Source organism: Nyctibius grandis, chromosome 33 (genome assembly GCF_013368605.1).
Source record: "Nyctibius grandis isolate bNycGra1 chromosome 33, bNycGra1.pri, whole genome shotgun sequence".
Classification (NCBI taxonomy): Eukaryota; Metazoa; Chordata; class Aves; order Nyctibiiformes; family Nyctibiidae; genus Nyctibius; species Nyctibius grandis.
The window spans coordinates 632196-650717 of NC_090690.1; the positions used below are offsets into that span (position 1 = coordinate 632196).

General features: G+C 63.3%; 3 protein-coding genes across 4 annotated transcripts; 2 read left to right on the forward strand and 1 right to left on the reverse strand.

Moving 5' to 3' along the window:
• Positions 1-1224: 1224 nt before the first annotated feature.
• On the reverse strand, positions 1225-6063 carry BAG4 (BAG cochaperone 4). 2 transcript variants are annotated; one of them, XM_068421461.1, is made up of 5 exons: positions 5986-6033; positions 4860-5013; positions 4060-4296; positions 3500-3721; positions 1225-2717 (listed from the first exon to the last, which is right to left on the reverse strand). In XM_068421461.1, the coding sequence occupies exons 3-5, from the start codon at positions 4291-4293 to the stop codon at positions 2217-2219; spliced, it is 957 nt and encodes a 318-aa protein (XP_068277562.1). In that variant the 5' UTR covers positions 4294-4296; positions 4860-5013; positions 5986-6033; the 3' UTR covers positions 1225-2216. The 2 variants fall into 2 exon arrangements, with proteins under 2 accessions (XP_068277562.1, XP_068277561.1); XM_068421460.1 differs by lacking the exon at positions 4860-5013 and having other exon boundaries at positions 5986-6063.
• Positions 6064-6218: 155 nt separating this feature from the next.
• On the forward strand, positions 6219-8722 carry LSM1 (LSM1 homolog, mRNA degradation associated). The gene is made up of 4 exons (XM_068421511.1): positions 6219-6330; positions 6680-6748; positions 7430-7545; positions 8212-8722. Exons 1-4 carry the CDS (start codon positions 6285-6287, stop codon positions 8380-8382), a joined length of 402 nt encoding a protein of 133 aa, XP_068277612.1. The 5' UTR covers positions 6219-6284; the 3' UTR covers positions 8383-8722.
• A 6425-nt stretch (positions 8723-15147) lies between these two features.
• Positions 15148-18187, forward strand: STAR (steroidogenic acute regulatory protein). Its single transcript, XM_068421354.1, has 7 exons — positions 15148-15331; positions 15821-15934; positions 16166-16293; positions 16814-16972; positions 17496-17680; positions 17878-17971; positions 18059-18187. The coding sequence occupies exons 1-7, from the start codon at positions 15268-15270 to the stop codon at positions 18158-18160; spliced, it is 846 nt and encodes a 281-aa protein (XP_068277455.1). The 5' UTR covers positions 15148-15267; the 3' UTR covers positions 18161-18187.
• Positions 18188-18522: the final 335 nt, after the last annotated feature.

Consider the following 18522-nt stretch of genomic DNA (forward strand, 5'->3'; position numbering starts at 1 on the left):
ACTGATAACGCCCCGTCCCCAAACGTCCTCTGTGCCGTAGGAGCCAACGTGCCGTGATTGACGAGCTGAGTGTCATTTTCTGTGCTGAAGTGACTCACACCATCTCTTGCAGCAGCACATCTCAGACCTTGGCTCGATCCTGCACAAAGGGGATCCAAACCTCTGTTTCAAAAGCTGTGCTAACCGAGTAACACAAGAGATGTGGTAACAGGGGCAGAAATGAGCTCTGTGGTAACTCCCTAGACAGGCAAACGCGGTGAGACCATGGCCTGGGCTTGGTGCCGAACCTGAAACAGCCGGAGAGCGACGCAGCGGGGTCGGGCTTTCCATCAGGGCCGGCTCTGCTAATTCAATGAACCCGCAGCAGTCTCTGGGGACAGATTTCAGGACATTAGAGGCAGCATTTAACACCTGAGTGCTGCTCTGCATTCCTCTGGGTTTAGAGGCACTGGTAGCAAGACTGGCCATGTGGAAACCGTCCCTACCCCGAGTATTTTCACAAAGAGAAACAAACCCAAAGCACAGATTAATTCCTGGCGCTGCTGCTGACACTGCTGCCTGTATCAGAGAGAGAAAGGCGGCATTCAGTGGGGCTGGGTCGTTGCTTTCTGTACAGTGTACTAACAGGGCATCACTGTTTATTGTGACCTGCTTTATCGCCCCGTACAGCCACGGATCCTCGGAAGTCAAATTTCGTGCCGTATCTGAAGCTCGGCCTGACTGCTCTCTGCCTGACAAGAGGATGGAACAAACAGCAGCCAAGCGTTTACCTGTCCCAGGACACTCAGCTCTCTCCTGGATCACCCAGACGGGGCCGTTTTTGTGGGCTGACCGTCACACGGGACCACGGACACATCCACGAGCTGCAAAGGTCAGTCCTGCGCACGCAGCCCCGGCTGGGACCGGTGTGGGACCTGCCGGGTGCCTTCAGGACACGGGCTGGCCGTCAGTCACACACACGGTCAGGGCACTCCCAGCCTCGGGCACGCCAAGACCCCCTTCCAGACCCCTTCCAAAACACGGCCACCGGCCTTAGAGCCACGGCTGAAGGCTCCTTGGGAGGCGGTGAGGGGCCACTGTACCCCAGGGCACCCCTAGACAAGCACTCTCAGAGGCAACCTGCTGCATTTATCCCTGACCTCGGAGACAGCCTGGCTGGTGCTGTGGTTACACAACCTTGCCCACAACTTCTTTTTAAAGAAAAGAGACTTTGAGGCGCCTTGATTACAAAACAACATTTAAAAGTTGTCAGGGTTTATTATCTCGTCGCACACAGTAATGATTCACGTCACGTGTTGTCACCAGAAGGTGAACAGTGGGCTGAGCCATTCCCTGCCTCTCCGTCGTGCCATGGGCAGGGCGTTGCAGTGGAACACAAACCTTGCAGTACGTGGGAGGATGTCACAATTAAAAAGTGGATTTTTACCCAAGTGACCTGGAAAGCGTTTCGCAGCATCCTGAAGGCTGCTCTGCTCTGACAGGTTCCTCTGCTCATACCCGTCCCTCTCCGTGGCAGAGCTGGGGTTTCCAGGCTGCGTTCCTGTGTCCACGGGGACACCACGGGCCAGCTCTGCATGAGAGGAGGAGCAGCACAACGTGACATCGCTCGCGTTGGCTGGGCTGCCAGCCTGGTCCCTTTCTGCAGCGCTTCAGCGCAGCTCCTTGAGTGCACCGAAACCAAACGACACCCCGCGACGACACACGGGTTTTATGGCGAGGAAGCTGAAGCTGAACACACACAGTGACTGACAAGCCCCGAGTCTCGGTTTGTGGCGCCGTTGTGACCACGTCTGACCAGTGTCCCAGCTGTTTAAGGAGCTGCTGTGGCTGCAGGAGGCACCCACAGACCGGGGCTGCTTTGGGGAACTTTGTACAGTGATTTTCTTCCTGCTGATGAAGAGGATGAGGATCCCCAGGGAGACCTCGACAGCGGATGTCCCTGGGGGGCTGCTGCTTGTCCAAAGCCTGGAACAAACAAACAGTTCCATTTGTTGCTTCAGAGCTCTCTTCGTTTGTCCGTTGCCAAGTTATTTGTTGGGGCTGGGCTTCTGGGTTGGGTTTTTTTATTTTTGGTGGTTTTGTTTTGTTTGTTTGTTTAACTCGGGGCTTATTGCTCTTCCATTGTCAATAGTGCGTAGCAGAACGGGCTGAGATTTAACGGAACTAAAACTCTTTGGAACCTCAACAACAGGCTGTGTGTCGTGGCTGACGTGCTTTCACAACCCCTTTCTTTCCAGTTTTTCCAGTATGGCCTGAATCCTGTGGACGGACTCTTTCCTGGCCTGCCGAACACCGTCCTGGCCTCCAGTCTCGATGGAATCCAGTTCCAACAGCAGCTTGGTCAACATCTCCTCCAGAAGCCGGTAGGATTTATCTGTCTTTTTTCCTACAAATTCATCCACCTCTTCCTCCAGCTGTTCAGCCTCCCCCATAACGCGGAGGATTCTCTGAATCTCTGGCTGGATGGCTGTGGAATTTGGGGGAGGCTGGTCGCCAGATTTAACGCCAGCCTCCTGGTTCCCAGCCAAGAGCTTCCGCGACGCGCTGGCGTAGATGTGGGGCTGCGCGCTGTACTGCACCTTGGGGGTGGGGGGGGGCCTGGTGCTGAGCGGGGCGGCTGCCGGGGGGTCACTCCTCGCCCCAGGGTGCTGGTGATTGACGTCGGGGTAGTAGGTGTGTTGGTTTGTGCTTTGCTCAGCTTTGTCGTAAGCAGCATCCTACGGTCAGAAGGAAAACGACAAAAAAACACCTTTAAGTGGATTTCCCTTACAGCCAGGTTTTTAATATTGCACTAACCCGGGTTAAGTCCCAAAGAGGGACAGGGGACCCGCGCTCCAGTCCCTGGCCACCAAAGAGCAGATCCCCGGCAAGAGGCACGTGAGCCCCTGGACACTTGTTACCCACCAACAGGGGAGATGCTGGACAGATTTCAGCACGGTCCCATGGGGATATTCTGGAGAAGACGCTTCTCTGCAGGTAGGACACTCCTGAACCGTGCCCAGGTGACAGCAGCCCCCACCCCGCATCCACACATCCCCCATCAGGGCGGCTGCCTGGGGACCAAACCTCTGGAGAGTCTCTGGGCTCCTGATCAAGCCCAGAGGAAGCCGAGATGAACAGACCCCACCAAATGCATCATTTCCTTGTATTTTTCTGCCTAAAAGACCCCTCAGCAGAGGATGCCTGTGCCCAGAACGAGCACTTGCTGGCCAAGACAGATGAGGTCTGACCCATTCTGAGACCTGCCCTGGGGACGTCTGGTGTCTCCAGCACCTTTCTGGAGTTACAGCCGTGGATTTGGGTTTTCTGTATGCAAGTAGGAGAGTTTGCTGGCAGTACCCTGGATCCTGCTGCTTTGTTTCTGCCTAAACTAACTCTGCCCAGAGAAAGGGGCACTCCCAGGAGGCAGAGGCAGCCTTCGAGGGGAGCTGTATGATCCAGGAGGTCTGGCTGCAGCCGGGACCCAGCACAGGCTGCGCTGCCGGAGCATCAGCTGTACCTTCGAGTCCCACGCGGGAGGGTGGGGAGGAGCTCCGCCGCCAGCGCACGACGGGTGCGAATCGAAGGGGTTCCCGTGCGCCGGCGCGGGGGGCCACGCGTACCGCGGCTGCACCCCGTAGGCGGTGGGGGGAGCCCACGTGTCCTCCGGGGCTCTGGGCTGCGGCGTGACCCCTGGGTTGCTGTCTCCGTACGGATACTGCGGGATGGGCATTCCCGGGGTCTGCAAGAAGAGGGGGGAACAGTCACTGCGAGCACCGCTCCCTCCAGACAGCCCTGGGAACAGCCGCTTGCTGCCCCATCCCTGCCCTCCCAGCCCACAAGCCTGGAGTCTCTGAAGAACGGGGCAACCACCAGTTTTTATAAGAATAAAACCAGTCAGGGTGAGCTGCTGGAGGCACAACAGCCGTTAGGACCCACGAGTCCATCGGAGGAGGCACTGCGGGCTTCCCCTCCGCTGCGGCCCCATAAAACAACTTCTTGTGCCCTGGGAACCGCCAGCCCGGCAGCTGCACCGACACCGGGGCTGGGAAGGGCTCTGGCCGGTGCCCGGCCTCTTACCTGAGGTGGGGAGTAGCCAGGGACCTGCTGCCTCCTGAGAGAGGAGCCCTCGGCGGGGCAGTCCGGCGGGGCGTAGCTCCAGGGGGGAGCGGGCGACTCCGCGGGGTAGGGGGCCGGCGGGGGCCCGGGGCAGTAGTACCCCCGTGTCTGCGGCAGGCCGGCGTAGTGCGGGGCAGCGCCGGGAGCCGGAGGGTATGGGGGGCTGTAGGCTCCGTTGGCGTACGGGGAATCCATCGCCTGGGGAGGAGGGAAGAGCAGAGGAAGGGTGATGGGCTGCGGACGCGGGGCAGGGGGGCTCCGGTCTGGCCCAGCAGCAGCCTGGGGAGAGAGGACTGGCCCCTCCCGCAGCGTTTAACTCGGGGTTCCTTCGTCCCCGCGCTGATTTGCCCCAGTTTTAGGTTTTCCTGCTCTGACGTGGCTTTTTGTTGGCCAATAAATGCCCGTGTGCCTCACGCTTTGTCCCACCGCCCTCGCAGCACGCTCAGGGCGACAGGCGCTGTCAGGGACAAAGACGGGGCGTTACAGGGGAACAGATTTGTCTGGAGGTGGGAAGGGAGGGGGTACCACCGAGCCGCAGGAGCGGGCGGGTTTGAGACCTCGTCGTATGAAGGTCTGTATGTCCAGAACGTTTGTGGGGATTTGTCTGAATACATTCAAGTAACCAACATATATTGAGCGTGAGCTTCCACCTCACCACCCAGGCAACAGCTAAGCGTCAGGGTTGCGGGATGGCTCCCTGTGGCTTTGGGCAAAGCAGTTTTTTGCCCATAAACTGTTTCACGGAGGAGAGATTGTATCACCTGCGGGTTTATGAAAGAGCCGGATCAAGCCCACGTGTCCCGTAGGATTAAAACGAACCGCGGTTATGTCTGGACAGCAGACAAGCTCTTTGGAAAGAGCAAAGCCTTTCTCTTCACACAGGATTTGTGCAACGTCCCCTAAAAAAAGCTACTGCTGCAATAAAAACAATAAATAATAGATGTGGGAAGAGCAAGTCACGGGGCCGGGGCACAGCGGGACCAGCGATGCTTTTTTCCCGCGCTGGCGGGGTCTGTCGTACAAACCCACCGCGCCCACGGCCGGCACCTCTAGTCTGCCGTGCGTGACGGAGGGGACGCGGCAGGGACCGGATCCTCAGGCCCCACGCTCACACCGGGGAAGAGCCCGTTGTGGCTGTCGGTGAGCCGGGACCGGGCCACGTCCTGCCCAGCTCTCAGCAGCCACCTCGGCAGCGGCCGGACCCAGGACGGTGGCATTTCCCCGGTGATCTCCGCATTAAAATCCGCGCCCTAGAAATGTCACCTTGAACGGGACAGGAAGGTAAAACTTCACCACGTTCGTCGGTTTATGTATTTTTCTCCCGTTAAACACCTGCCCAAACCCCACGGGGGAGGAGAGCGGATTTTTAATGCAAAAAAGATCCTTTTGGAAACCAGGATATGAGAGATGAGAGAAATAAATAAATCTGACTTGAGGAGGGGAGAGATGGGCTTAAAGACCCAGACGGCACGGCACGGCCCGGCCCGGGGCCGCTTCCCTGCCACCGGGGTCGGGTGTCTGTTGGGGGGGACCAGGGAACGGCCGCGCAGGGCTGGCCCGCACCGGGGGAGTGACCCGCACCGGCGGGACCGTCCCGGTGACGGCGGGATGGTGGGAATCGGCTGCGTGGCCGCGGGGGGAGCGGCGCCGAGGGCTGCAGCGCTGCCCGCCACCCCCTGCCCGCTCCGCCCTGCCCTCCTCCGCGGGCAGCCCGCACCGAGGGCCCCGCCCCGCCGGGCTCTGCCCCGGCCCCGCCGCGGGCCGAGGGAACGGAGATCGCGGCTGCCCCCGCCCCGGGGCCGGGCAGCGGGCGGGCCCCAGCCCCAGCCGGGATCGGGGCGGCCGCGCTCCCCCGCCGGCCCGGCCCCCCGCCGCCCCCGCCGTTACCTGCGCCGCCGCGGGCGGGCGGGGGGACCCGGGGGGCCGCGGCGGGCCCGGCTCGGCGGCGCGGCCGCGGGGCTCCATGGCCGCCGCCACGCCCCGTCTCACCGCCCAATGGCCGCCGCCAATCGGCGGCCGGGCCCCCGCCGGCGCCGGCCAATCAACGGCCGCCCCGCGCGCACGGCCGGCGCCGCTTAAAAGGGCAGCGCCAGGGCGGGCCCCGCCCGGCGGCGGGGCGGTTCCGGGGCGGTGGCGGCGGCACCGGCGCATGGCGGCGCTTCCGCTGGGGTCGGCGCGGCGGCACCATGAACTACATGCCCGGCACGGCCAGCCTCATCCAGGACATCGACAGTGAGTGCGCCGGGGCCGCGCTTCCCCGAGGGCACCGGCCCCCGGGGGCGGCTGCTCCCCGGGGTGGGCGGGTGCGGACTCCCGTCTTTCCGCAGGGACCTGCCCCCCGTGGGGCGGCCGGAGCCCCCGTTCCCTGCGGGCGCTGCCCCCCGTGGGGCGGTCGGACCCCCTCTTTCCGCAGGGGAGCCGCCCCCCCACCCCGTGGACACCGGTCCCGCGCGGGGCTGCTGCGGGAGGCGTCCCCGCACAGCGCTGCCGTCCCCACGCTGTGTGTTTGGGCGGGGTGTTGATGCCCACGCGTGGCCGTGGCTGACCCCCCCCCCCCTCTCCCGCTCTCCCTCTCCCGCAGAGAAGCACCTGGTCCTGCTGCGGGACGGCCGGACGCTCATCGGGTACCTGCGCAGCATCGACCAGTTCGGTAGGTCTGCGCGGGGGGGGGCTGCTGGGGGGCTGCGGGAGGCCCGGGACATACCCCCCGTGTGCGGGGGCTGCGGGGGCAGGAGGAGGAGAGCCCCGCCGTGCGCAGGAGCTGGGCGATGCTCCCTTCCCAAACGGTGCCTTAGTGGGAAAGAGGGAGTTTGGGTTTGGTGAGGGGTCCCTGGTCCCTGCTGGGTGCTGCGGGAGAGCGCGGTTCCTTGGCTAAAAACAACGTGAGCTTTAACAGAGATGGGTTCAGTTGTGTGTAGTGGCGTGATCACAGGTTGCGTTTCCAGAGCGTGTTTGTGTTGTGGATTAAACGCCCGCCTGCGTGTGCCCCCGGGGTTGGTGCTTCATGGAGGCTGCTTCCACAACCAGGCGCTTCCCCGCTCCTGCCCACGTCCAGCATCTTTGCTCTGGCATCCCTTGGGGCAGAAACAGCCCGGGAGATGTTTGTGCTCAGGGCCAGTTGCCTTGGTCCTTGCCCAGAACCTGCAGCACCAACGATGCCGTCGTCTCCTCGTCGGCACGCGGTGCTTGGGTGCGCTCAGGCCCCGGGGGTCCGGGCTGTGAAGGTGCCGTCGCTGCTTTGGGTTTTCTGCCTGGGGGGGATGAGACGCTCTTTATAGCCAGAAAACACGACGAAATGGGGATTATTTTCTCTTTCTCTTGATCGCTGCAGCAAACTTGGTGTTGCACCAGACTGTGGAGCGCATCCACGTGGGCAAGAAGTATGGGGACATCCCTCGAGGCATCTTTGTTGTGAGAGGCGAGAACGTTGTTCTGCTGGGAGAAATAGTAAGTACGCGGCTCCTTCTGCCTGCTGCGGGCTGGGACGGGGCTGGGGTGTTTGTGGTGACGGGACTCCAAGGCTGAGGCTGTCACCTCCCTGCTGGCTCGGCACCGGGGACACCCTCTGGGATGGGTCAGGAGGAGTCCAGCGCTGTCTCGCTCACTGTTTGCTTCGGCCCTTTGGGCTGAGCTCAGCCCGCTGCTCCCCGGGAGCCCCCTCCCAAGGACAGCTGTCCTGGGCGTCCTGGGTGTCCCCACCCACATCCCCACCCATCAGGGTGCCTCCAGCACCTCTGTTCTGCATCGCCTCTGCTTTCTGGTGGGACTCGTGGAAGACGCGTGGGGGCTCACCGTGGTCCCGGGGCCTGCAGGGCTCGCCCGGAGGAGACTGTCCTGCACGTGCAAATCTGTGACTGTGACCCAGGGAGAACCCGAGCGTCTACAGGACCAAACCCCCGGGCTGCCTTCGAGCTGGGAAGCCCAGAGGATGGAGCACGCCGTGTGATGCCCCGGGAGCACAGAGCCTGGCCAGGCGCTTGTAGGAAGCGCTCGGATGTCACTGAAGCCCAAGGCCACGGCGTGGGCCCACGGGCAGAGCGGTGCCCGGAGCATCCCGTGAGCAGAGCCGTGTGTCTCGGCCCGGCGGTGCTGAACGGGGGGTTTCTCTTGCAGGACCTGGAGAAGGAGAGCGACACGCCTCTGCAGCAGGTCTCCATCGAGGAGATCCTGGAGGAGCAGCGGGTGGAGCAGCAGGCCAAGCAGGAGTCGGAGAAGCTGAAAGTGCAGGCGCTGAAGGAGCGGGGCCTCTCGGTGCCGCGGGCAGACACCCTGGACGAGTACTAGACGTGCTGCCCCTCGGACCTGTCCTCCGCGGCAGAGCGGCGGGTGCTCCGTGATGCGCCCGCGTGGGGGCAGATCCCTTTGGAAAGGCGGTTTTTATTTTCAGATTGTGTTTTCTGTGGCGCAGATAACTGTTAAACAATCATGCCTTTAGTTTCTCCTCGTGGAGGAGGAGGAGAGGAGGCGTTCGGCTGCCCGTCGGGGCGGCCAGGCGTGCTGGGGAGCGCGAGCGTTTGTGTTCAGGAGGCAGATTGCGTGGTCCTTTGGGTTTGTTTGCTTTTTCCTCCTCACATGACTCTGGGTGAGAGTTTTCCTTGACGTGTAAATAAATCCGTGATCTCAACCATGACGGTTTTGCCTGTGTTCGGGACCTGACGCCTTCCCCTCTCAGGACGACCACCCTCGTGCCAACTCTTGGCGCTGTGCCGGGGGGAAACGGGACCCTTGGTCCTGCCGCGGGGTGGGCTCGCTGGAGGAAAAGCTCAAGGATGTGGTGAGATCCCTCCGTCCGGGATGGGGAGCAGGACCTGGGTACCCCCCACACCCTGACAAGGGCTGTGGCTCCCCCCAGCCAGGCTGCGGCTGCTCCCCTGCAGCTGAGCCCACTAATTACCTGCTGGTGCTAATTACCTGCTGACCAAGAGCCGCCACAGCTGGGCTGGCCCTGAGGCACCCGGCAGCCCCTCCGGCAGCGTCTCCTCGCCTCGGTGCTTTGCAGGAGCTGGCGTGGCGGCAGGTAGGAGAGCCCTTGGCACCCTGGTGCTGTTCGGGGCGTTGGGTGACGGCATTGGGCGTCCTGCGCCGCGGCGGTGGCAGCGGTTGGGTTGGGGTTGGGCAGCTGCCAGGCTGCGGGAGCCTCCTGCGTGCAGGCAGGGAAGAGCCAAGGAAACCCCTGCCAGTTCAGTTCCCCGCGATGTGAAACGCGCTCTGGGGGAAGCGCCTGTGCCGGGGGGGCAGGGGGGGTCCCCGCGGGTGGGTTTGCTCTTCCAAAGCGGCTCGTTTCGTTGCAGGACGAGCCCTGCCGCGTACGGACGGCTCTGGGGGAGCCCCGGGGAGCAAACGGCCACCACGGACGGGGCTGGGCCCCCCCTTGCCCTCGGGCAGCCCAGGAACGCGTTTCCCTGCACCCCGCCGTGGGGGCCGCTCGCTTTTGGGGAGAAAAGGCCCCTTCCCGGGTGTGGTGGCTCGACGGGGCTGGGGGGGGTTGGGGGTGTGAGCAAGGAAACGCGATTTCTGGCTTTAACCAAAAAAAGGGGCTTTATGGGGCCGGGGGGCGGCTGCGGAACCGCCGCCGGCTTTTTCGGTTTCGCCGTTGTGCCGCCCCTTTGCTCGGGGGGGCGGCGATGCCCGCGGGGGGGTCCCGTCCCCGGGCTCAGCCCCGCGGCGCTGGGAGCTGCGGGAGGAGGAGGAGGATGAAGGCTGCTGGGGGTCGGTGCCCCCATCCCCGCGGGGGTTGCGAGGCGCTGGTGCTGCCCGGCCCGGGGGGACCCCGCTGCCCCTTACATAAGCCCGTGACGCCAGGGGGCGGCCCGTGACGTCACGGCGGTGACGCACTCCCGGAGGCGGCCGGTGGCGGCGGGAGCGCCCGGCCCGCCCCGCGCCGGGCACGGTGTGCGGGCGGCGGGGCTGCTCCGCCCCCCCCGGCCATGGAGCTCGAGAAGATCGTGGCCAACACCGTCCTGCTGAAGGCCCGCGAAGGTACCGCGCCCCCGGTCCCTGTCCCCATCCCGGTCCCCATCCCGGTCCCGGTCCCCGTTCCCACGCTGCATCCCGGCTCCCCTCCCTGCACACCCTCCCTGCACCCCCCTCCCAACGGGCACCCTCGGCCCGGGTCACCCCACTTACCCCCCATGGGCACCCCGGGACCCCTCTGTCATCCCAGTTGGCACCGCAGAGCCCCCGGGAGGGGACGGCTGCCCCGCCGCTGTACCCGCTGCTGTGGGGCGCGTCCGTCCGTCCATCCCACCCGCCCTGCGGCCGCAGCGACGTGGGGCAGAGGATTTATGAGTGATGTGGGTGCCATGTCCCAAGTGGTGTGTGTGTGGGGACGCCGCGGGCTGGCTGAGAGCCGCCCCATCTGTCCGTGCCAGCGGGACGTGCCTGGCATGGGCTCATGCAAGCAAAACTTTGCTGGTGCCAGGACGGCTCGGTGCAGGCCCGAGCGAAACGGGCACTGCCAGGAAAAACACGGCCTCGCCGGTGGAGCCGGGGTGGTGTCGGCGGTGCCGCCGCCCCAGTTTGAGCCCTGCCAGTAGCAGGAAATCCCGGTCTGTGGAAGGTTTCCTTACCCCCATCCCAGTTGCTTCCAGCAGCGCTGGAGGCATCGTGGGGGCGGCTCATGTGCCGGGGCCAGAGAGGTGCCGGTGCCCTCGCCGGGAGGGACAGGTTTGGCATCGGGAGCTCAGAGCAGCCGACCGGGGCGGGGGCAGTGGGGTCTGCACCTCGACAGGCATCGTTGCCGTCTCACCACGCACCGGCTGGTGACGGGGACCCTGGGGTGACGAGCTCCTGCCCGCCCCGGGGTTTTGCTGCCAGCAGCGGTGCTGGTGTAACACCCCCCCGCGTGTGCCGCGCCGCTCGGTACGTGGGACGGGTTTTGCTTTGCCCCAGCACAGGATGGGTGCAGGAGCGGGTCCCACTGGGAACCCCGTTACCCCTTTGCCCTGGGGCCTCGGTGGGAGCCAGGGTGGCTCCGCCGCGGGTCGGCTTTGGTGCAGTGGCTGCGGCCACCGAGCATCCCTGCGAGGTCGGGGCTGTCAGGGCCACCCGTGTCAGGAGGGTCCTTGCCTGGGCATCACCCTTTGCCAGCCACCTGGGGGGCTCCAGCCTGGGCACTGCGGGGCGAGGGGAGCGGCTGCTCCTCTTCCTCCGGGCTCCCGCAGCCCCGCGCCGTGTACTGCAAGGACGTGCTGGACATCGAGCAGTTCTCCACGGTCAAGGGCGTCAACCTGGACCAAGCCGACAGCGACTTCTACGCCAAGTTCGCCACCGGCAGCGTCTCCATCCCCTGGCAGAACGAGGTACGGGGGGGTCCTGCCGTGCCACGGGGACTGCCTGTGCCCGTGCCCCCGGTGACCCGACCCCCCCAGATGATCGAGACCGAGTGCTTCAAGGACCTCAACGTGTTTGGACCCGGCGGGACCCGCTCCCCCGACCTGGACTGGAGGCAGCTGCCCGAGCCCCCCAGGCGCAGCCTCCTGCAGAGGCTCTTCCGACGCCAGGTAAGAAATGAGGAGGTAGTTTTTGGGGGGGGGCGGTTTGCACTGGGGTCTTCCTGAGCCCCCCCCACCTCACTGCCTGCCGTCTGTCTGTCCCTCGCAGCCGGCCGACTGCGCCATCGGCACCACCCTCCACGCTCCCCCCCAGCCGCCGTGACCTCGCACCCTCCCGCGGCCAACTCCCCCGGCCGAGCCCCCGCACCGGCACCGTCCTGACCCCTCTCTCTGTCCCGGGGGAGCTGCTGGGGGTGGGCAGCCCCCAGCCCCCCCCGTGCCCTCTCAGGGGGGTCTCAGTGTGGGCCAGGGTCTCCAGGGATGCAGGTGGATGCGGGGAGCCGGCACGCGTGGGCAGGGGGTGATGGGGGGCACTGGGGCAGGAGCGGGGTCTGCCCAACTCCAACCCCGGCAGCTCCCCGACCCCCTTTCCCACAGCCCCACGGTGTGTCCAGCCTGTTCTCAGGGGCTCCTGCTGCAGGACCCCCCCGGCCGCTGCCAGGGGAAGGGGCTGGGACGGGGTTTTGCTGCGTTTGAGCCCCTTGTCTTATCGCCGGCTCGGTGCGTGACCTCTGCGGGGGGGCTGCGGGTTTGTCTGCGCTCCCCAAAGAGAAACAAAGGCAGCCTTGGAGCGGGGGGTGCCCCTGGCTCCCCCGGCCGTGCCGCGGGGTCCCCGCGGTGGGAGGGATGGGGTCACCCCGACAGAGCCCCCTCCCTGGGGGGACACAGCCTCCCCCCTCTCGCTCCGGCCACCACGGTGTGAATTGGGCTCAGAAAAGGGGATTTTCTCCAACGGGGCTGGGCTGGGGGGGTACGTTTGTAACCAGCTGTAAATACCCGCACGGGGAGCGCCCGGGTGTACAGTTTTAACTCAAAGCTGCAAACGGAGCCGGTGGTGACTCTGCGTGGGCACGTGGGGGGCGTTTCGTGGGGTCGGGGGGCTGCGGGGGGTTGTGGCTGTTTTTCCTCCCCCAGCGTTTTCTCTCCTGCCTCCCGCACCACGCGGGACATGGGTGGGAGGGTGCTGGGTGCCCGTCCCAGAGCGGGGCTGTGCCATCTGCCCGGGTGTCCCCTCGCTGGCGTGCGAGCTGCTGCCACACACCCCCCTTGCCCCCCGCACACCCGGCTCGGCAGCGCCCGGTTTGGCATCGCCAGCTGAGGGTCCAGGCACGTCCAAGCCGCGGCCGGGGCCTCATCCTGCCCCGAGCAGGGGAGCGGTGCCAGAGCACGTGTGGGCTCAGCCAGCCAGACCAGCCGTGCCCTCCTGCCCTGGCAGAGAGGCACCTTCCCAGTGCCCCAGGTAGGTGCTGGGACCCCAATCCTGTCCCCGATGCCTGCGGCACCGCTGCTGCTCCCAGTGCCGTCCCCGGTGCCACGGTTGGGCTGCAGTCCCTTCTCCTCGCAGGCTCGGCGGGCGCAGCGGGCAGCACTGTGGCACGGCACTGGCGTGGGACCCCGAGGGACGTCCTGAGGCCATGTCAGGAGCTGGTGAGGGTCCGGGGGGGTCCCAATTAACCAGACCCTCCCGAGGGTCCTGGGTGCCTCTGGCACAGCTTCCCAGCAGGCTGCGGGTCTCGGCGTGCCGCTCCAGGGACCGGCTGCCCGGGGTGCTCACCTTGTGCCCTGTGGCACAGTGTGTGTGTCCGGTTGTCCCCTCCTGAGGGGCACAGGGGGGGCTGCGCCACTCCAGCCCCCCAGCCCGGAGCCGAAGGGGTGGCTCTGCCCCGGCTGTTTCGGTTCTTCTCCCAAACAACGGCGCGTCCTTGTGCCGAGGCCTCGTGCCCGGCAGCGGCTGCTCGGGGCTGGGATAACAGCGGTCCTGGCTCGTGTGTGGTGGGGGGGGGTCTCTGTGCCACCCCAGGGCTGTGTCCCCTGGCCGGGACCCTCTGGCCACGTCGCAGGGGGGCTGCAGGGGGGCTGGGGGTGATGCGCCGTGCCGGAGGGTGACCCGTCGGTGCTCGGTGTGCGTTTGGCACGAGCTCCAGGCTGTGGGGCTGGGAGCTCCCGGCAGCGGCTCAGGGATTTCAAACCCCCCTGATTTTTTCCTCCCTCCATGTGCAGGCGTGTGGGGAGCGGGCGGGTGAAGCCCAGCCCGGGGGCAGACCTGCAGCGGGGCCCCAGGAATCGCACCCACGTGGGGCTGCAGCACCGGTCGGCGAGTGGGAACGCTGCTGCGGCGGGGATTCCCCGGTAAACGCTCGGGAAGGGGATGGTGCAGCTTCTGGCTGCCTCCTGGTCCCACCGGCACCTCCGTCTGACTGCGCATCGCTGGAGCGAACACGAGGGGCTTTTTCTTGCCCGTGGTGGAGGAGAGCAGCCCGGGCGATGGAGCGGGGCCGTCCCGGGGAGCAGCGGGGCTGTTGCCGGATGGCAGGTAGGACCCAAATCATCTCCGGGGGGCTGGGGGAGGCGAGGGGCTCCCCGGGGCCGGGCTGCCGGCGCAGCGAGCGGCTGACCTCCCCCTGGGCCAAGTTGTTGCAACAGCGGGGAGGAAGGTCAGGCTGCCCGCGGGAGGGTGCCGGGGCTGACGTCAAAGGAAGCAGCTGGTGCTTCGCGGGTTCCCGGGAGCGTGGGTCGGCGGGGCCGTAACTCATCCCACAAATGGCAGCTCATCCTTGAGCCTTATCACTGCTCTGCCGGCGCCCACCGCTCCCAGCCCCGGCGCGATAAACCGGGCTCTGGGGGAGGCGCACGGGCGGCCCCTCGCTCCCAGGCTCGGCAGCTTCATATTTAATATTTAATATTCAGCTTTATATGGGCTGAATAACGGGCTGTGTTAGCGTGGGGCTCTGTGGGGTGGAAGGGGGGGGCTGCACGCCGTCCCAAATGCTTTTGTCCACGCAATGTGCTTGAAGCATCCCCGGGGCTGCCCCCCCGTGCACCCACCGCTGTCCCGGGTGCCCGCCGGCCAGGGGTGTGCGCGGGTGCCAGTGATGCCAGGACGTCCCACTCTGCCGGTGGGGTTTGGTCTCATACACCAGGGCTTCACCGTGCCGCCGCAGTGAGGGGTCTGGGGGGGGGGGTCTGGTCCCCAGAGGGGGGGAACAGGCAGCCTCAGTTGTTGTCTCGGGCATTAGCTGAGGTTGGGCTGAGCCTGGCTCCGGTTATTCCGGGATGGTTGTGCTGTGAGATGGTGTTGCCCATCGTTATCCGTTGTTATCTGGCATTATCCGTTGTTACCTGTCAGAATTGATTGTTATCCGTTGTTATCCGTGGCTGATGACCCGTGCAGGGGCACCCGTGCCATGGACCCCAGGTCGCTGCCCAGCGGGGTTTGTCCCTGGCACAGGGATGGCTCCGCACGAGCTGGGCAGGGAGGCTGTGCCTCGGGAGCTGCCTGTGCCCCCCCAGGGCTGGACCACGGCTGGGGCTGGCTGGGCTCCACGGTGCCAGCGCGGGCTCTGAGCACGCGCCCGCCCACGTGCCTGCGTCTGCGCGACCCGCGGCCCCCGGCAGATGCGCGAGGAGCCGGGTCTGCCCTTGGCCCCCGGGGCCCTGCCGTAAGCGACGGCTCTTATCTCCCTGCTGACGAGCCAGCATCCTTCAGCGCGCCGTACTTAAGGCTGAGCGCCCGGGCAGGGCAGCGCTCGCCGCAGAGACTCCTGCCCGCAGCCCACGGTCCTGCCCGCAGCCCACGGTCCTGCCCGCAGCCCACGGCTCCTGCCCCACCAGGGAGATGCTGCCCGCCACTTCCAAGCTCTGCGCTGCCATCTCCTACCGGCACCTGCGCAACATGACCGGTGAGGGGCCGGGGGGCCGGGGGAGCCCCTCTCCGTGGGCTGCCCACAGTGGGCAGCGCTGGCAGGGTGGGAGGAGGCTGGAGGCTCCGGGGCTGCTCTCTGGGTCTCATGTTTTATTGTCTCCAGACCCCTCTCTGGGGCACGGGGCGGGCGGCTGCATGCAGTTGCTGAACGCGGGGCACAGCTACCCGTAACCCTCCCGCTGGCTGCGAGGGTTTTGTGTTGTGCTCCGTTTCCTACGGCCTCTCCTGAGCACCCACGGTTGCTCCTTGGTGTTTTTAGGACTGTTGTCTGCTCTCCCCGCGTGCTGCGTGGCTCGGAGCAGAGCCCGGGTTGGTTTAGGACAGCTTGTGTCCCAGAGCAGGCTGGCAGCTGCTCTCTGTGCCTGCAGGGACTGCGGTGAAGGCGGCAAGCGGAGGCTTTTCCCAGTATTTTATGTTCAAGTTGCAAAAAAAAAACAATGACGAGTGACGAGCTCTCTGCCCCCAGGTCTGAGAAGACAAGCTGCCGTCGCCATCAGCCAGGAGCTGGGCAAGCTCGCCCACCGCGGCTCGGGACCCGGCGCGTGGATCAGCCAGGTGCGACGGAGAAGCTCCTTGCTCAGTAAGTGACCAGCAGACCGGGGGGGTCTGGCCATTCTTGGGTGGGGACTGTCATGGGTTGGGGCTTGAGGAGAACCTGCACCTTTGCTAAAGGCAGGCGAGCAGCAGGAGTTGAGTTTATTTCCCCAGCCCCAGGGAAGTGCATTTGATGTAGATCAAGCTTAGGTGGTGTTAGGAGGGGTTACTCAACTGTGCAGTGTTCTTACACTCACTCCTGTCCCATCCCGTGCAGGCTCGAGGCTGGAGGAGAAGCTCTTCAGTGAGATGGAAATGTCTTACATCAAGCAAGGAGAGGAAGCCCTCCAGAAATCCCTCAGCATCCTCGGGGACCAGGACGGCTGGAAGACAGAGACGGTGGTGGTAGGTGCTCCGCTTCGCAGCAGACTGACGCGTTCCTCCTGGAAATATTTGCAATATTGGCCTGGTTTCTTTGGGGTTTGGTTTCAGTCTGTGGCCAGCCATGGTGCTCAGGGCCATCAGCAGCTAAACCCAGGGCAGCTGCCCCAGGCTGGCCCACAGCTGTATTCTATAGCATTAACAACCAAGTTCACTATAAAAGGGAGGGCTTGGTGGGGATGGGGAGGCTGGGTTTGCTCTCCTCTCTTCTGACCTCCCTTTTTTCCTCATTGCTGACAATTGCTATTCCTGGGCAACTCTCTGCAACCTGTAGCTAAGTACACTTGTGTGTGCTTTGTGTTAGCATTTATATTGGTTTCTTTATTTTGTTAAATCTGTTTAATTTTAACCCACGAGTCTCCCTCTTTTTCCCAATTTCCTTCCTCAGTTGGGGAAGGGACATTGGGTGAGATAAAAAACTGTTGTTTAGCCCCGGGTGCGGGCTAAATGAGGACAGATACTAATTCTGCCTTCCCCTCCCCAGGGCAACGGAGACAAAGTGCTGAGCAAGGTGCTCCCGGACGTGGGCAAGGTGTTCCGGCTCGAGGTGGTGGTGGACCAGCCCCTGGACACGGTGTACAGCGAGCTGGTGGACAACATGGAGCAGATGGGAGACTGGAACCCCAACGTCAAAGAAGTCAAGGTAGGAAGCCCTGGCTCAGCCAGGGGTTCACACACACCCTGCTCTGAGAGGCATGAAGAATCACTTTGCCCATCACAGCAGGGGTTTCTCCACCCGTTCTTTGGGAACGGAGCAGCCAGACTTTATCTTGCCTGCTCCTACTGCAGCTGTGGAAGAAGTGAGTCTGTGGCAGCTTGTCTGCTGGTTATTCTGTAAGAAATGCACTGCACTGCCAGTTCTGTTGTTAAATTTGTCCTGTAACTGGAACAGAAATAGCAGAGTACCCCAACGGGCAGGGAAGAGCATTTTGCTACTCCACAGCCTGTCTGGAGTAAGAGAAGCATTAAGAGAAATACCTTCCCTTTCCAGGTATTGAAAACCAATGTTCTGCATTCTGGGATGAAGCAGATATTTGTGATTTTTCTCCCTATAAACACCAAGTTTTTGTAAGAGCAGTTGCTCGAACACACAGTAATCAGAGCTAGCTTTCAGCTATGTTTGTGGTAAATACTGCAAATTAACATTTTACTTCTAAACTGTCCAGATTCTCCAGAAGATTGGGAAGGACACAGTGATCACCCATGAGAAGGCGGCCGCTACCCCCGGTAACATCGTTGGACCACGGGACTTCGTGAGCGTCCGGTGCTCTAAGAGACGTGGCTCCACCTGCGTCCTGGCCGGCATGTCCACAACACACGGAGCGATGCCAGAGCAGGAGGGATTTATAAGGTAAGTGCCTTTGCCATCACTTACAGGGTGTGTAGTGGAAGTCAGATTCACACACCAGCTTTTAGTGTGGGCTCAGGGTAATGAGGTTTGTCTCAGACGCAGGAAACCCTAATTCACAAAGTGTTTCAGCATGGCTGTAATTTTTGAGGTAAAGTCAGACGTTGCTTTCTAATTTGTACCCTCCTGTCCTCTTACAGAGCAGAGAACGGCCCCACGTGTATGATCCTGCGCCCGCTGTCTGGCAGCCCTTCGCAGACCAAGCTCACATGGCTCCTCAGCATTGACCTGAAGGTAAGTTTTGCAGCAAACTTTCAACGTGGAAGCAGGATTTGCACTCAAGACAAGTTCCACTCATGGGCTGTATCTGCTCCTCTCCAGGGCTGGCTGCCAAAGACCATCATCAACCAGGTCCTGTCCCAGACACAGGTCGACTTCGCCAACCACCTTCGGGAGCACCTGGCCCGGACAGTGAACTGCTGACTGCACAGTGCTGTTGTGATGCTTTATTGGGAGTAAAGTAGGGAATCACAAACAGGGTAAGGCAGACACCATTTAATCACAGCCTGTGCTAATTAGCCAAGGTCTTTAATAGTAGACACCACTAATTAAAGCTTAATTAATTTATTGAAACTAAGTAGTTTAGGGAGGTTGCAGGGGCCAGCACATGCTCATTGTGTAAATGCAGGGCTAAAAATTTTTGGTAAAGTCCTGCATTTGCTCCACTGAGCATGTGCTGGCCCAGCCAGGCACCTGCAACTTCCCTAACTAATTAGTTTCAATAAATAAATTAAGCTTTAATTAGTGGTGCCTACTATTAAAGGCCTTAGCTAATTAGTTATTAG

Coding starts and splice junctions, on each gene's coding strand:
- BAG4 (XM_068421460.1), bottom strand. CDS start 6,063: ATGGAGCCCCGCGGCCGCGCCGCCGAGCCGGGCCCGCCGCGGCCCCCC. Junction 3,722..4,059: donor CTGGCTACTCCCCACCTCAG/GTAAGAGGCCGG, acceptor CTCTTCTTGCAG/ACCCCGGGAATGCCCATCCC. Junction 2,718..3,499: donor CTCCCGCGTGGGACTCGAAG/GTACAGCTGATG, acceptor TTCTGACCGTAG/GATGCTGCTTACGACAAAGC.
- LSM1 (XM_068421511.1), top strand. CDS start 6,285: ATGAACTACATGCCCGGCACGGCCAGCCTCATCCAGGACATCGACA. Junction 6,331..6,679: donor CCTCATCCAGGACATCGACA/GTGAGTGCGCCG, acceptor CCTCTCCCGCAG/AGAAGCACCTGGTCCTGCTG. Junction 6,749..7,429: donor GCGCAGCATCGACCAGTTCG/GTAGGTCTGCGC, acceptor TGATCGCTGCAG/CAAACTTGGTGTTGCACCAG.
- STAR (XM_068421354.1), top strand. CDS start 15,268: ATGCTGCCCGCCACTTCCAAGCTCTGCGCTGCCATCTCCTACCGGCAC. Junction 16,294..16,813: donor GGAAGACAGAGACGGTGGTG/GTAGGTGCTCCG, acceptor TCCCCTCCCCAG/GGCAACGGAGACAAAGTGCT. Junction 17,972..18,058: donor TCCTCAGCATTGACCTGAAG/GTAAGTTTTGCA, acceptor GCTCCTCTCCAG/GGCTGGCTGCCAAAGACCAT.